The 14,731-nt window shown below is 41.2% G+C and overlaps 1 protein-coding gene across 1 annotated transcript in view; it reads right to left on the bottom strand.

Moving 5' to 3' along the window:
• Window positions 1–801: 801 nt before the first annotated feature.
• Window positions 802–14,731, bottom strand: part of LOC126204005 (axoneme-associated protein mst101(2)-like) — a 107,977-nt gene continuing 94,047 nt past the window's right edge. Inside the window, exon 5 of the mRNA XM_049938435.1 lies at window positions 802–867. Coding sequence (XP_049794392.1) covers window positions 802–867 — 66 coding nt within the window. The remainder of the gene's footprint in view (window positions 868–14,731) is intronic.

Raw genomic sequence — 14,731 nt, 5'->3', positions numbered from 1 at the left:
TGGTGACAGAACATAGATAGGAATTCATCGCCTGCATATAACGTAAGTCTTAATAACAACTCGCGTAAATGATTCAGTTGTGCTTTCATAGTGGCTAGATTTTTTTCAATTATCTCATCTAGTCGCTCAAGACAGGCGAACAGTTCGCTCCTCCATCCGTTGGATTGCTTTGTAACTTTTTTGCATCGCTGCTATTGAGCGAAGCCTTGCGTTGCTGTTGGATGTTTTTTTAACCCCAGTCCTCGGTGGCATCTGAGTTCAGCATTTTTGACGGCGACTTTTAAGATGCTTCCTTGCCACAACAACCAACCAGCGCAAGCTGGCTATCTTAGGGACTGATATCGTGAATGTAAGGGAATATTATTCGGTACGGATATTAATGCTGGTCACTGCAGTTTTCCCTAAACGGTCCAGGTATGTTTTTTGAAGCTTGCTCTTATGGTATTGAACTACTCGTTCCATTTCGCTTTCGTCATTGTTTTAAGGTTTGTTGTGATTTGATGTCCAGTTGTTAAATGTCCACCTGCTGCAATCAACTGGATGGAATATTTTCTTTGTGTGGCCCCAGGAGTAAAAGTTAGATTTCATTTCATTGACTGGTTTCACTTTCTGAATTTTATCTTCATCTCCATTCAGCGCCTCCTAAACAGTGTTCACTCTGCACAACTTGTCGGTCGATTTCATGCCCTGGCTATCGAAAACAATGGTTTATAATGAACCAGTTGATGTCCGAAAGTCAGTTGGATCCCCTGTCCTAGTAACTAGGCAACTATAATTTTTTTATCGTTTTTGAGGACTTTATCACTGGTTGTTGTCGTCGTCGTCGTCGTCGTCGTCGTCGTCGTCGTCGTCATTTCCAAAGCGGTGCTATAATTAAGTGTAGTCGTAACGCAAAATTTAATGCAAATTCGTACTATCTTTTCTTGTGGTTAAAAAGCCCACAGCATCCCACGATACCGGCAGCCTTCTCAAGTAACAATGAAGAAAGCACATGACGAAAAACTTCCTCAGGGAGAATTATGCCGTCAGATAAAAGCGGGGAAAGGAAACTAATGTACACACCTCGCGAAATTAAATAATTCAGCGGTGCATTTTATCATCGGACCTGTGAATTTTGAAATCTTCACGGCGTGCTACATACTCAAAGACTCTTCGGGAACGCAGCCGGTCTTTTCTTAGCACTACGCACGGTCTGGGAACCTGCCACACGCCTTCAGCTGAGCCGTCCAAGACTGACGGCGGCCACCCACGTCTCACAGTTTATTAGCGCGCTGTGTGCCTCTCGGGGATACGTCATGATCGTAATTGACTGCAGTAGGGAACACATTGCTAGCAGACAGCGCCTTTGACGGCGGAAGTGCGACACTCGGATGTCGTGTGGGTTGCCTCTCGCCGAGGCACTCTGCGTGCTCTGTCGTCTTCACTGAAGCGAAATCTCGGAAATGAGATTCCCTGCGTTACCCAGTTGATAGCCGCTGTCCCGGTTAATTAGATTTCCCGCCATGCATGGCCGGTCTTGCAGTTAATTACGATCGTGAGGCATGTGCGGAACGCATGCAGCGCGCTAGTAAATTGTGCTCGCACTTTCGCTCGACCGGCCTTGCGTCGCGGTATTACGAACGTTTTCAGCGGCTGTTGTGGTGACCGATTGGGCTATTGAAACAGGTCTTCAGTGCTTTTACAGCCACGTCCAAACTTATCAGTCCGTAAGAACATGGTCTTCAGCACACTGCTGAAAAGTCTCTTTCGCTTTGGGATGTAAAAATAAGATATTGAAAGCTATCTGCTTACGGGAGTTAGGTCCCTGCATCCATATTTATATAAATAAAAAGGTAAATGTTCGCTTGTTCAGAATCGTGTATCTCCGAAATTTCTTGACAGTGTGTTTTCAAATTTGGGCACAACGTTTCATTCTAATACAAGCGTGTTTTTAGGTACCTAATTTTTGATATATGTATGTAATATATACAAGGAAAACATTGTTACCGAAATTTTCAAATGTACCTTTCCGATTTACCTCTGATTTTTTCCCGGTAATGTAATAAACGTTTAGACACAGACTACATTCTTTTTAATATATAGCGAAACATTGTTAGCAAAGGGAAAGTTGTATTTATGACTTACTGGTTTACAACTAGTGTGTGCCACTATAGAACTTGAACTGGCAGAAACAGTAAACAGGGCTGAAGGTCAGAGAGCGAGAGAGGGGGGGGGGGGGAGGAGAGGAGAAGAGAAGACACAGGGATGGCAGGAAATGGACATAGAAAACGGGAAGAAGGAGATGGGCAGGAGGAGACGGAAAGGAGAAGATACAAAGAAATGGGGGGGGGGGGGGGCAGGAGGAGGAGTGGACAGAGACAGGACAGAGACAGGACAGAGGAGGAAGTTAGGACGTATACCCGATTCCCATACACGTCAGAAACGTGTGCTTTCTCTTTTGGTCCTTTCCCATTTCAACAGATTCAGTCACAGCAAAACATGGCTGGGTACAGCTAGTTACTGACAGAAGAAGTAAAAATAGAATAATGACAAAGTAAAACGCCTCGATCCGTACATTGCTACTCTTCCTTAAATGAATTTACTTTAGATCTCCCGAGCGTCAGTGATACTCAGGAAGATAATGAAAGGAATTTGCCCACTAGCGAAGGATTGTGAAAGTGTAGAGTGTAGGCAATCTCAGAGAGAAGACTACATAGCAGCAGTGAGAGTTTCAAAACCATTCTGAATAAATGTGAACCAAAAGCTGGGAAGGCACATATCCAAAAGCGACAAACAGGTTACAGATAACTGATATGGGCACGGTTCAGTGGGGTTACAAATTATTTAAATTTCATTTCCTTTTTTATAAAAGAATACTGAAATTCAAGAGGAGAAAAAGCATGTTACGACAATAAAATGACGTAATTAACAATTTAAACGATTTCCAGAAAAACAGTCAAATAGCCTATTACAATCTAACTTCCCTACGCAAGAAAGAGAGCTGCAAGCTTAGTTTTAACTAAGTTTTGCAGAACATTACTTTCAAAATTACCTACAGAGAGAAAGTATATTGACATAAGTTACTAGCAAAATATTTACATAGCTGTTGCACCAAAGAACACTGAGTAAAATCACACAAAGAAATTGTTGAAGTAAGTGTAGAGGATATCGATATTAATGTTAGAGACGTACTTAGTAATATTTCTAGCGATCTTTGATATTAAGACCATTCGAGGTCGTGCTGACTTCAATATTTGTGTAGACAACTCTGTTACGGACAAAGTTCTGACTTTGAGGTGTACTTCGTGAAGTATATGCCAGGAAATGGAACAATAAGTCACCTAAGTATAGCCGTTTGAACTACATGCAACCCGCATTGTGTTATTCTGTTGCGGATTTAATGAATGCAATGGATTTAATAAACTGTTTCATTTGAAGAATATCCCTGTCACTGTATTTTGTTAAGAGAAAGACATCGCTATTCCGGAATAGTATGATTTTAACTATTTCGGTGGACCCCTGGACACCCATAACTATTAGTAAAGTAACCAAAAAAAGAAAAAGAAAATCAAATAAATTTTCTTGACATTACAATTAAAAAAGAAAATGGTAAACATACATTTAACATCTTTAGAAAACCAACAGCCACAGACACAATAATACATTCCACATCAAACCACCCCCACAGCCAGAAACTTGCAGCACTAAGACACATGTTACATAGATTAAACAGAATCCAACTCAGCAAGAGAAACTATGAACAAGAAATGAGACAATCATACAAATAGCTAGGAACAACGGGTATGACACACATGTGGTACACAAGCTCAATCAAAAAATAAAAACACAAATAGAAAACAAACACAACAGTTCCACAATACAAAAGAACTCACAAGCTGAAAACTTACAAACACACACAATGACAACACCACACAGAAAAGAACCAGATGGTACACCATGACCTACACACATAAACTAACACACAGAGTTGCAAACATCCTAAAGAGACAGGGCTTCAAAATAGCATATAAGCCTGGGCAAACCCTTCAATCACACCTAAGCCAGCCAGCTACCAAGAGAGACAAATTCCAACAATCAGGAATATATAAACTTGAATGCCAAAGTTGTGATGCAGTATACATAGGCATGACATGCAGGAATTTTCAAACAAGATACAAAGAACATATCAGATGTTGGAAGTATGAAACAAACCATTCCACATTTGCAGAGCATTTAAAACACTACAACCATCATCCTACAAACATGGAACAAGAAATGAAAATAATGGGAATAAGCAACCATGACAAACATCTTATACAAATGCAAGAAAACATCCACATCCAGAAAGCCATAGCAGAAGACAAACATGTGATAAATGAACACACACACATCAGCACAGGCTCCCTACTACACTTAGTAAAGGAAATAACATAAAACAAAAAAATATAAAAAAAAGAAAAAGAAAACTCTTCCCCACATCATCTGGAGACACACACACACACACACACACACACACACACACACACACACACACGAACAGACCACAGATACTTCAATAGTTACACTCATAAGTTTGGCAATAACATTCGATCTTTGGCAAAAACATTTGACAGTCGGTAACAGAAACCAAAACATTGCTTTAAAACAAGCGTTCAGTGCATAGTGTTGTGGAATGGGGGGAAAAAACCGCAAATTGTCGTTCATAAGAAGAAGAACAACACCAGAAATGCAACAGGAGCGTAATATGTAGGAAATCGTCCACGCAACCTGTAAGTATAGTTCAAAACATTACTACTTAATAGGAAATACCAACCACCAGAACTGTTTATAACCTATAGGCACAATGACAAAAATGTAAATAAAATAGCTAACATATGTACATATTCCAGGACACTGATGATGCCTTGCAGAAAATAAAGGCGAAACGCGTATGGCACTAAAATTGTGTTTTATTCAGTTGCGGTCAGACGGTCCACAAGTAAAAATTATTAATATACCGTAATAACCAATAGTAGTATGAAGTCCTAAGGGGTGGTGCGACTGTGGCTAGCCGTTGTGGCTCGCCAATTAACCTGAAGATGACGAGATGTTGCTTCGTAGAAATACCGTGCAGTTTAGACAATACCACGCGGCGCCACACAACTTTTCATGCAGTTATTACGTCTGGAAAGCCTCCGACAGCTTCTGATTTTTTTTATTTTTTAGGGCTGTGCACCTCAATCTATAAAAATGGAACCCTTGCAGGATCTCTTGGTTGACTGACTGTCTGACTGGCTGTTAAGAACCCTTTTTCTCAGGAGCTGATAAACATATCGAGTTCAAATTCATGTCACATATAATGGGCTAGACCATTGGCGGAGAAAAAAAATTTAATTTTTTAAGTCAATGCAATTAAAAGATTCGGTCACTTGTCACATCTTTTGATGAGTGGCAAGAAAGATTGTCGGTATGCCTCTGTGTGGGCTCTAATCTCTCTGGTTTTATCCTCATGGTCTCTTCGCGAGATATACGTAGGAGGGAGCAATATACTGCTTGATTCCTCGGTGAAGGTATGTTCTCGAAACTTCACCAAAAGCCCGTACTGAACTACTGAGCGTCTGTCCTGAAAAATCTTCCACTGGAGTTTATCTATCATATCCGTAACGCTTCCGCGATTACTAAATGATACTGTAACGAAGCTCGCTGCTCTCTGTTGGATCTTCTCTATCTTTTCTATCAACCCTATCTGGTACGGATCCCACACTGGTGAGCAATATTCAAGCAGTGGGCGAACAAGTGTACTGTAACCTACTTCCTATCTTTTCGGATTGCATTTCCTTAGGATTCTTCCAATGAATCTGTCTGGCATCCGCTTTACCGACGATCAACTTTATATGATCATTCCATTTTAAATCACTCCTAATGCGTACTCCCAGATAATTTATGGAATTAACTGCTTCCAGTTGCTGACCTGCTATTTTGTAGCTAAATGATAAGGGATCTATCTTTCTATGTATTCGCAGGACATTACACTTGTCTACATTGAGATTCAATTGCCATTCCCTGCACCATGCGTCAATTCGCTGCAGATCCTCCTGCATTTCAGTACAATTTTCCATTGTTACAACCTCTCGATACACCACAGCATCATCTGCAAAAAGCCTCAGTGAACTTCCCATGTCATCCACAAGGTAATTTATGTATATTGTGAATAGCAACGGTCCTATGACACTCCCCTGCGGCACACCTGAAATCACTCTTACTTCGGAAGACTTCTCTCCATTGAGAATGACATGCTGCGTTCTGTTATCTAGGAACTCATCAATCCAATCACACAATTGGTCTGATAGTCCAGATGTTCTTACTTTGTTCATTAAACGACTGTGGGGAACTGTATCGAACGCCTTGCGGAAGTCAAGAAACACGGCATCTACCTGGGAACCCGTGTCTATGGTTCTCCGAGTCTCGTGGACGAATAGCGCGAGCTGGGTTGCACACGATCGTCTTTTTCGAAACCCGTGCTGATTCCTACAGAGTAGATTTCTAGTCTCCAGAAAAGTCTTTATACTCGAACGTAATACGTGTTCCGAAGTTCTACAACTGATCGACGTTAGAGATATAGGTCTATAGTTCTGCACATCCGTTCGACGTCCCTTCTTGAAAACGGGGATGACCTGTGGCCTTTTCCAATCCTTTGGAACGCTACGCTCTTCTAGGTACCTACGGTACACCGCTGCAAGAAGGGGGGAAGTGAAATCGAACTGGTATCCCATCAGGCCCAGCGGCCTTTCCTCTTTTGAGCGATTTTAATTGTTTTTCTATCCCTCTGTCGTCTATTTCCATATCTACCATTTTGTCATCTGTGCGACAATCTAGAGAGGGAACTACAGTGCAGTCTTCCTCTGTGAAACAGCTTTGGAAAAAGACATTTAGTATTTCGGCCTTTAGTCTGTCATCCTTTGTTTCAGTACCATTTTGGTCACAGAGTGTCTGGATGTGGATAAGATTCGCGATTGTTGGAATCGGCGGCTGTTGTTTCGTGTACGTTTATTGAGACATACAGCATCCAGCCACTTGCGAGTTTCAGAACAATTTTTAAGAAATTATTATTTGATCCTCTGATGTTTGTTCACTGCTCATGGGTTTTCGTCGCACTACACATTGATCAGACTACCAACTTCTGGCGGTTAGAAGTGAGTAGACGCTAATGAATCAGAACGTAACGGGCCTGGCACTTAGCCTCGCTTCCTGCCCTGTAAGCAGGATAAACACCGCCTCTGGCGACGACGCCCCTTTAAGAGGCGCAGACAGATCGCCGTCCACAAATCCTGCCCTGCCCTGCTTTGCCGCTCCGGCGTTCAGCGGACACCGCCGCAAAAAGTCACCTCGACAAATTTGCTCAGCGCTGCCAGATAAGGACGCCACTATCTGCTCTCCCGTTTACTCTGCGAATACCACTCGACACTCGCTGGATCGAAATCCCGCCTCTATTTACTTACTCGGAACAAGCGAAAAGGAAAAGACCCTACCGTTTTCCTCTGAAACATTAAGTACTTCATACACTTCTCGCAAACCTGTGCTTCACAGACAGCACAGTGTCTGCACTTCCGGACAGCCACTGAGATACTTCTACTACTCCCCAGCCCCCGTATGTTTTAGAATAGTTATGTTGCTAAAGTTTGTGGCAAGTTGACAGGTGAAATGGTTCGTTATATAAGATACGTAAGTGGTTTTCGAACTGACCCGTGTGCTTAAACCAAGCGGCGTAATGCATAATTATTATACTTTCAGGGAACGTTTTCTTTTCTCCTCCTCCTCCTCCTCCTTCTTCTTTGTTTTTTTCCGTTTCTCTACGCGGCCGACACTTTTTGGACGGGTTGTGGCAGTGTGTGATTGGAAGCCCTTCCCGACACAAGCACTCACCCCCCCCCCCCACCCCCCAGGTGACGGAATTACCCCATCTTCCCATCTGTGTGCACCTAGTCTGACTCTCATTTTCAAGTGTGAGGACGTTGTCTGAGTGTTTGCGTTCCGCCGATCTAAGGCGGCACTTGCGTACCAGTCTACTATTTACGCTCTTCGGTGTTTCCCGCCCTTTCTGAGGCGGTGAACCCTGACTAATCAGTTGTTAGCTATTAACCCTTCCTCTCTCTACCAGTATCAACTATATAACGTAAAAGAATTTTCTTTGAACACTTCCAGCTTTTAGAGGACGAAAGATAAACGACACATAGTCGTTGCCGATGTTTTGTTAAACCACGAGATAATGAGTCAGTGGGCCATTTAGTAATGATTCTTTCTAATAACTTTTTTTTTTCAAAATGATGAAGCAATTCTCGGTGAATGGCGAGTGTCAATTACGACTCACTCTCAGAAAAGAAAGCTAGCTATCCGCATTTAGGATGGACACTTCTTCCCCCCCCCCCCCCCCCCCCACCCCCCCATGAACCATGGACCTTGCCGTTGGTGGGGAGGCTTGCGTGCCTCAGCGATACAGATAGCTGTACCGTAGGTACAACCACAACGGAGGGGTATCTGTTGAGAGGCCAGACAAATGTGTGGTTCCAGAAGAGGGGCAGCAGCCTTTTCAGTAGTTGCAAGGGCAACAGTCTGGATGATTGACTGATCTGGCCTTGTAACAATAACCAAAACGGCCTTGCTGTGCTGGTACTGCGAACGGCTGAAAGCAAGGGGAAACTACGGCCGTAATTTTTCCCGAGGGCATGCAGCTTTACTGTATGATTAAATGATGATGGCGTCCTCTTGGGTAAAATATTCCGGAGGTAAAATAGTCCCCCATTCGGATCTCCGGTCGGGGACTACTCAAGAGGATGTCGTTATCAGGAGAAAGAAAACTGGTGTTCTACGGATCGGAGCGTGGAATGTCAGATCCCTTAATCGGGCAGGTAGGTTAGGAAATTTAAAAAGGGAAATAGATAGGTTAAAGTTAGATATAGTGGGAATTAGTGAAGTTCGGTGGCAGGAGGAACAAGACTTCTGGTCAGGTGACTACAGGGTTATAAACACAAAGTCAAATAGGGGTAATGCAGGAGTAGGTTTAATAATGAATAGGAAAATAGGAACGCGGGAAAGCTACTACAAACAGCTTAGTGAACGCATTATTGTGGCGAAGATATATACGAAGCCCACACCTACTACAGTAGTAAAAGTTTATATGCCAACTAGCTCTGCAGATGACGAAGAAATTGAAGAAATGTATGATGAAATCAAAGAAATTATTCAGATAGTGAAGGGAGACGAAAATCTAATAGTCATGGGTGACTGGAATTCGTCAGTAGGAAAAGGGAGAGAAGGAAACATAGTAGGTGAATATGGATTGGGAGGAAGAAATGAAAGAGGAAGCCGCCTTGTAGAATTTTGCACAGAGCATAACTTAATCATAGCTAACACTTGGTTCAAGAATCATAAAAGAAGGTTGTACACCTGGAAGAATCCTGGAGATACTAAAAGGTATCAGATTATATAATGGTAAGACGGAGATTTAGGAACCAGGTTTTAAATTGTAAGACATTTCCAGGGGCAGATGTGGACTCTGACCACAATCTATTGGTTATGACGTGTAGATTAAAACTGAAGAAACTGCAAAAAGGTGGGAATTTAAGGAGATGGGACCTGGATAAACTGAAAGAACCAGAGGTTGCACAGAGTTTCAGGGAGAGAATAAGGGAACAATTGACAGGAATTGGGGAAAGAAATACAGTAGAAGAAGAATGGGTAGCTTTGAGGGATGAAGTAGTAAAGGCAGCAGAGGATCAAGTAGGTAAAAAGACAAGGGCTAGTAGAAATCCTTGTGTAACAGAAGAAATATTGAATTTAATTGAGGAAAGGAGAAAATATAAAAATTGCAGTAAATGAAGCAGGCAAAAAGGAATACAAATGTCTCAAAAATGAGACCGACAGGAAGTGCAAAATGGCTAAGCAGGGATGGCTAGAGGACAAATGTAAGGATGTAGAGGCTTATCTCACTAGGGGTAAGATAGATACTGCCTACAGGAAAATTAAAGAGACCTTTGGAGAGAAGAGAACCACTTGTATGAACATAAAGAGCTCAGATGGAAACCCAGTTCTAAGCAAAGAGGAGGAAGCAGAAAGGTGGAAGGAGTATATAGAGGGTCTATACAAGGGCGATGTACTTGAGGACAATATTATGGAAATGGAAGAGGATGTGGATGAAGATGAAATGGGAGATACGATACTGCGTGAAGAGTTTGACAGTGCACTGAAAGACCCCGGAGTAGACAACATTCCATTGGAACTACTGATGGCCTTGGGAGAGCCAGTCCTGACAAAACTCTACCATCTGGTGAGCAAGATGAATGAAACAGGCGAAATACCCTCAGACTTCAAGAAGAATATAATAATTCCAATCCCAAAGAAAGCAGGTGTTGACAGATGTGAAAAATGGCCAACTATCAGTTTAATAAGCCACAGCTGCAAAATACTAACACGAATTCTTTACAGACGAATGGAAAAACTATTAGAAGCCGACCTCGGGGAAGATGAGTTTGGATTCCGTAGAAATACTGGAACACGTGAGGCAATACTGACCTTAGGACTTATCTTAGAAGAAAGATTAAGGAAAGGCAAACCTACGTTTCTAGCATTTGTAGACTTAGAGAAAGCTTTTGACAATGTTAACTAGAATACTCTCTTTCAAATTCTAAAGGTGGCAGGGGTAAAATACAGGGAGCGAAAGGCTATTTACAATTTGTACAGAAACCAGATGGCAGTTATAAGAGTCGAGGGGACATCAAAGGGAAGCAGTGGTTGGGAAGGGAGTAAGACAAGGTTGTAGCCTCTCCCCGATGTTATTCAATCTGTATATTGAGCAAGCAGTAAAGGAAACAAAAGAAAAATTCGGAGTAGGTATTAAAATCCATGGAGAAGAAGTAAAAACTTTGAGGTTCGCCGATGACATTTTAATTCTGTCAGAGACAGCAAAGGACTTGTAAGAGCAGTTGAACGGAATGGATGGTGTCTTGAAGGGAGGATATAAGATGAACATCAACAAAAGCAAAACGAGGATAATGGAATGTAGTCGAATTAAGTCGGGTGATGTTGAGGGTATTAGATTAGGAAATGAGACACTTAAAATAGTAAAGGAGTTTTGCTATTTGGGGAGCAAAATAACTGATGATGGTCGAAGTAGAGAGGATATCAAATGTAGACTGGCAATGGCAAGGAAAGCGTTTCTGAAGAAGAGAAATTTGTTAACATCGAGTATTGATTTAAGTGTCAGGAAGTCATTTCTGAAAGTATTTGTATGGAGTGTAGCCATGTATGGAAGTGAAACATGGACGGTAAATAGGTTGGACAAGAAGAGAATAGAAGCTTTCGAAATGTGGTGCTACAGAAGAATGCTGAAGATTAGATGGGTAGATCACATAACTAATGAGGAGGTACTGAATAGGATTGGGGAGAAGAGGAGTTTGTGGCACAACTTGACCAGAAGAAGGGATCGGTTGGTAGGGCATGTTCTGAGGCATCAAGGGATCACCAATTTAGTATTGGAGGGCAGCGTGGAGGGTAAAAATCGTAGGGGGAGACCAAGAGATGAATACACTAAGCAGATTCAGAAGGATGTAGGTTGCAGTAGGTACTGGGAGATGAAGAAGCTTGCACAGGATAGAGTAGCATGGAGAGCTGCATCAAACCAGTCTCAGGACTGAAGACCACAAGAACAACAACAACTTGTTATAAAAGCACGATTCCCCTGCACCATTTTTCCCCCTAACGATACTTACGTCACCCACACCCTGCACCCCCATTTAAAATCTACCGTTAAAATACGTGCACCACACTTCCTGTTTCTAAATCACTTGACTGCTGGATTCATCAGTTCTGAAATAGAAAGATTTCGGTCTGCCAGTGCTCTGTGTATGACCACTGCCACTATTAATAATGTATAGATCCTATAACAGTATACTAGGGATGAGAAAAACCGATCGGTTAAAACCGAGACCGGTATTTTAATTATGAGTAACCGGTGTTATTTGGTATTTATTTTGTCTCGGTTATAACAACTGTTTTTTCCCTTATAACCGGGTAAAAAACCGAAATACAGGCAGTGCTACATATTTTAGTTATTAAATAAACCCCTTTTTAAAAAACAAATTTTTATTCGTACAATTTGCATTGCTTTGGTATATTACGTGTTCATAGAAAACGGGAAAAGCAATCAGTGCTATTTTAATAACAATGGTGACAAACGCGGAACAAACACATCAAGTAAGAACGATAAAGCATTGCTTAAATAATAATGTACCTTTTACCGTAAGGTGTGGCCTATTAGATGGTATGCGTGTACATGCAGTGTGCGAGACCAAATCCTTCTGGTCTACATGGTAGCTTTTCTTTGTCATCGCCGGGCATCCGTTGTATTACAGAATGGCACCAACCCTAATCCGGAAATATGTTACAAAGCGCCGTAGTAATGAAGTAAAATGTGTAAATATTATACACTTGTCTACTATTTCCGTGAAATAGTAAAAGAGGAAGGAAATTGTGGTAACCGCTATAAACTAAAAACTTAACGACTGTTCATTCATAGTTTACAATAAAAATAGAAAGTAATTGGCCTACTGCCTGTACCTGCACAGTATACCTTTATCTGCTTGTAGCCGTTGAGAGTAGACAAATTAACACAAAAATAGTTCTTCAACCTCAGTTTTCCCCTTTAGAACTGAATATTCGTACTGATCAAATAATGCTATGACCCCGATTACATCATGATTTTTGAGCAGTTAAAAAAAAAAAACTACGATCAATGAGAGAATGCTGTTGACATTTTTGTACTGTTCAACCACTTACTACTTTCCGAGAAAAACAGTTAACAGTGGACGAAGTTTTTTTATTTGATTGTTTATTTTACATTTTCATTCTGCGTGTATTGAAACTGGCGGAATCAAAATATTACAATTTTTGTTAGATTTCTACGTTTAGTACGGTAAATAAAAGGAATAAAAAGCTAGAAATCGATTATTTCAGAAACCAGTCATTTTGAGTGGTTTTAACAGTCAGGTTAACCCTACAGTGTATTAGCTATCACATAGTTAGTGTTGCGTTGTCCTGTCAATTTGTTAGATTATTCTTGTGAAGTGAATAATGAAGCAACGTTTGGTCTACTGCGGGAACAAACTCTGAGAAGGCATTTTCAAGAATATTTAAGCGTAGAAGACGTTTATGCCTTGCTTTAACAAACTGTAACCATGTTATGCCACGCTGTAATGTCAGTAACTGAAATAAGTAATTTTTGGTAACACATGTAATAAGTAATTTTTGGTAGCACATGTAATAGTTACATTCTTCCGAAAGAATGAAAATAGTAATCATCTTCCAAAAATAATTAAACTTCGATGACAAACACAGCTGAACTCTTTTCCCTTTACCACTCAGAAAATTTCTTTTTTAATCCCCAGGGCGTAATAACCCTCAAGAAAGGAATCATTGACCTTGCTGCATGTGGGAAACAGCCTAAAAACCACGTTCTGGCTGGCCGTCGCATACGCCCTCGTCGTTAAGGGTCCATTCTCCTCAGTCAGCCCAATTTTCTTTGGTAAACTAACAAAGCAGTCAACGTAAACCTTTTTGCATATTTATTGATTCTTAGACATCATTTTCTGGTCTTTTAAAGAAATCGTCGTTCTTAAAATCACCATCAGAGGAGTTAAAAGTGCTCTGTCCAAAATGTGTGTTCATGACGAAAGTCCTGCAGTCTGAAAATCTTATCTCAGATCAAAAACCAAACAATTTTCTAAATCTATGGGATGCTGCACACGGAGTAATAGCATAGCTTTTTGAAATTTGAAAGATAATGAAATGACGGACTTTGAAAGAGAGATGTAGTTTTGTGGTGTGTGATTTTCGTCTCTCTCTCCCTCTCTCTCTCTCCCTCCCTCCCTCCCTCCCCTCCCTCTTACTCTTTTTCTTTTGTTCTTTTATTTCAGTAGCGACTGAACGACGACTACACTGTACCTCAAGTTGTTGACGGAATCGATTGTGGGCATACTAGGGCATGTCTGCAACGAGCAATAGGCTATTCTAACGTATTTATTAGCTATTGAAAAAAAAATTGACAAAAACACACGACTACATTATATCTTTGTTTCAGACGTCCGCCATTTTATCATTTTTTCAAATTTCAGGAAACTGTGCTATTACGCCTGCGCACTATCATACAGAGTAAGAAATTTTTTTTTGTTTTTTTGATTTCAGGTAAAATATGCAGGCTGAAGGACTTCCGTCATGGACATACCTGATTTTGGACAGAGCAACTTCAACTCCTCGGGTGGGGGAGCGGGCTTAATGATGACCGAATTTCTTTAAAAAGTCAGAAAATGTTGCCCAACGATCAGTAAATAATGTGTAAAAAGATTTACATTGATTGCTTCTTCACTTTTCCAAAAAATCATAAAAACAGCGTTTCATAGGGTGACTGAAGAGAATGGACACTTAATCTGCGAGGCTGATTTCATGCGAGGCACGCTCGCCTGCCTGAATCCCATTAGCGTCTCGCTAACGCACTCGGTGGTTCTGGCGGCTTAAAGGGAACTGGAAGTGGTATAAGCTACTCAGTGTAAACAGAGTTTTATTTGACATCGAGCAAGTTTATGGGCCCTGATCAGCCTCTGTCAGCACACCATCTCTTGCTTAGCCCCGCGTTACAGGCAGCAGGGTCACAGTAGGAAAGTGTTGAGCGACTGTGTGAATCTGGGTTACATTTACATTTCTTAAAACATTCATTAAAGACAAA

This window comes from Schistocerca nitens, chromosome 9, assembly GCF_023898315.1.
Source record: "Schistocerca nitens isolate TAMUIC-IGC-003100 chromosome 9, iqSchNite1.1, whole genome shotgun sequence".
In the NCBI taxonomy this organism is placed as follows: Eukaryota; Metazoa; Arthropoda; class Insecta; order Orthoptera; family Acrididae; genus Schistocerca; species Schistocerca nitens.
Note: the sequence above shows the minus strand (reverse complement) of the source record. Positions and strands in the feature narration are given on the sequence as shown.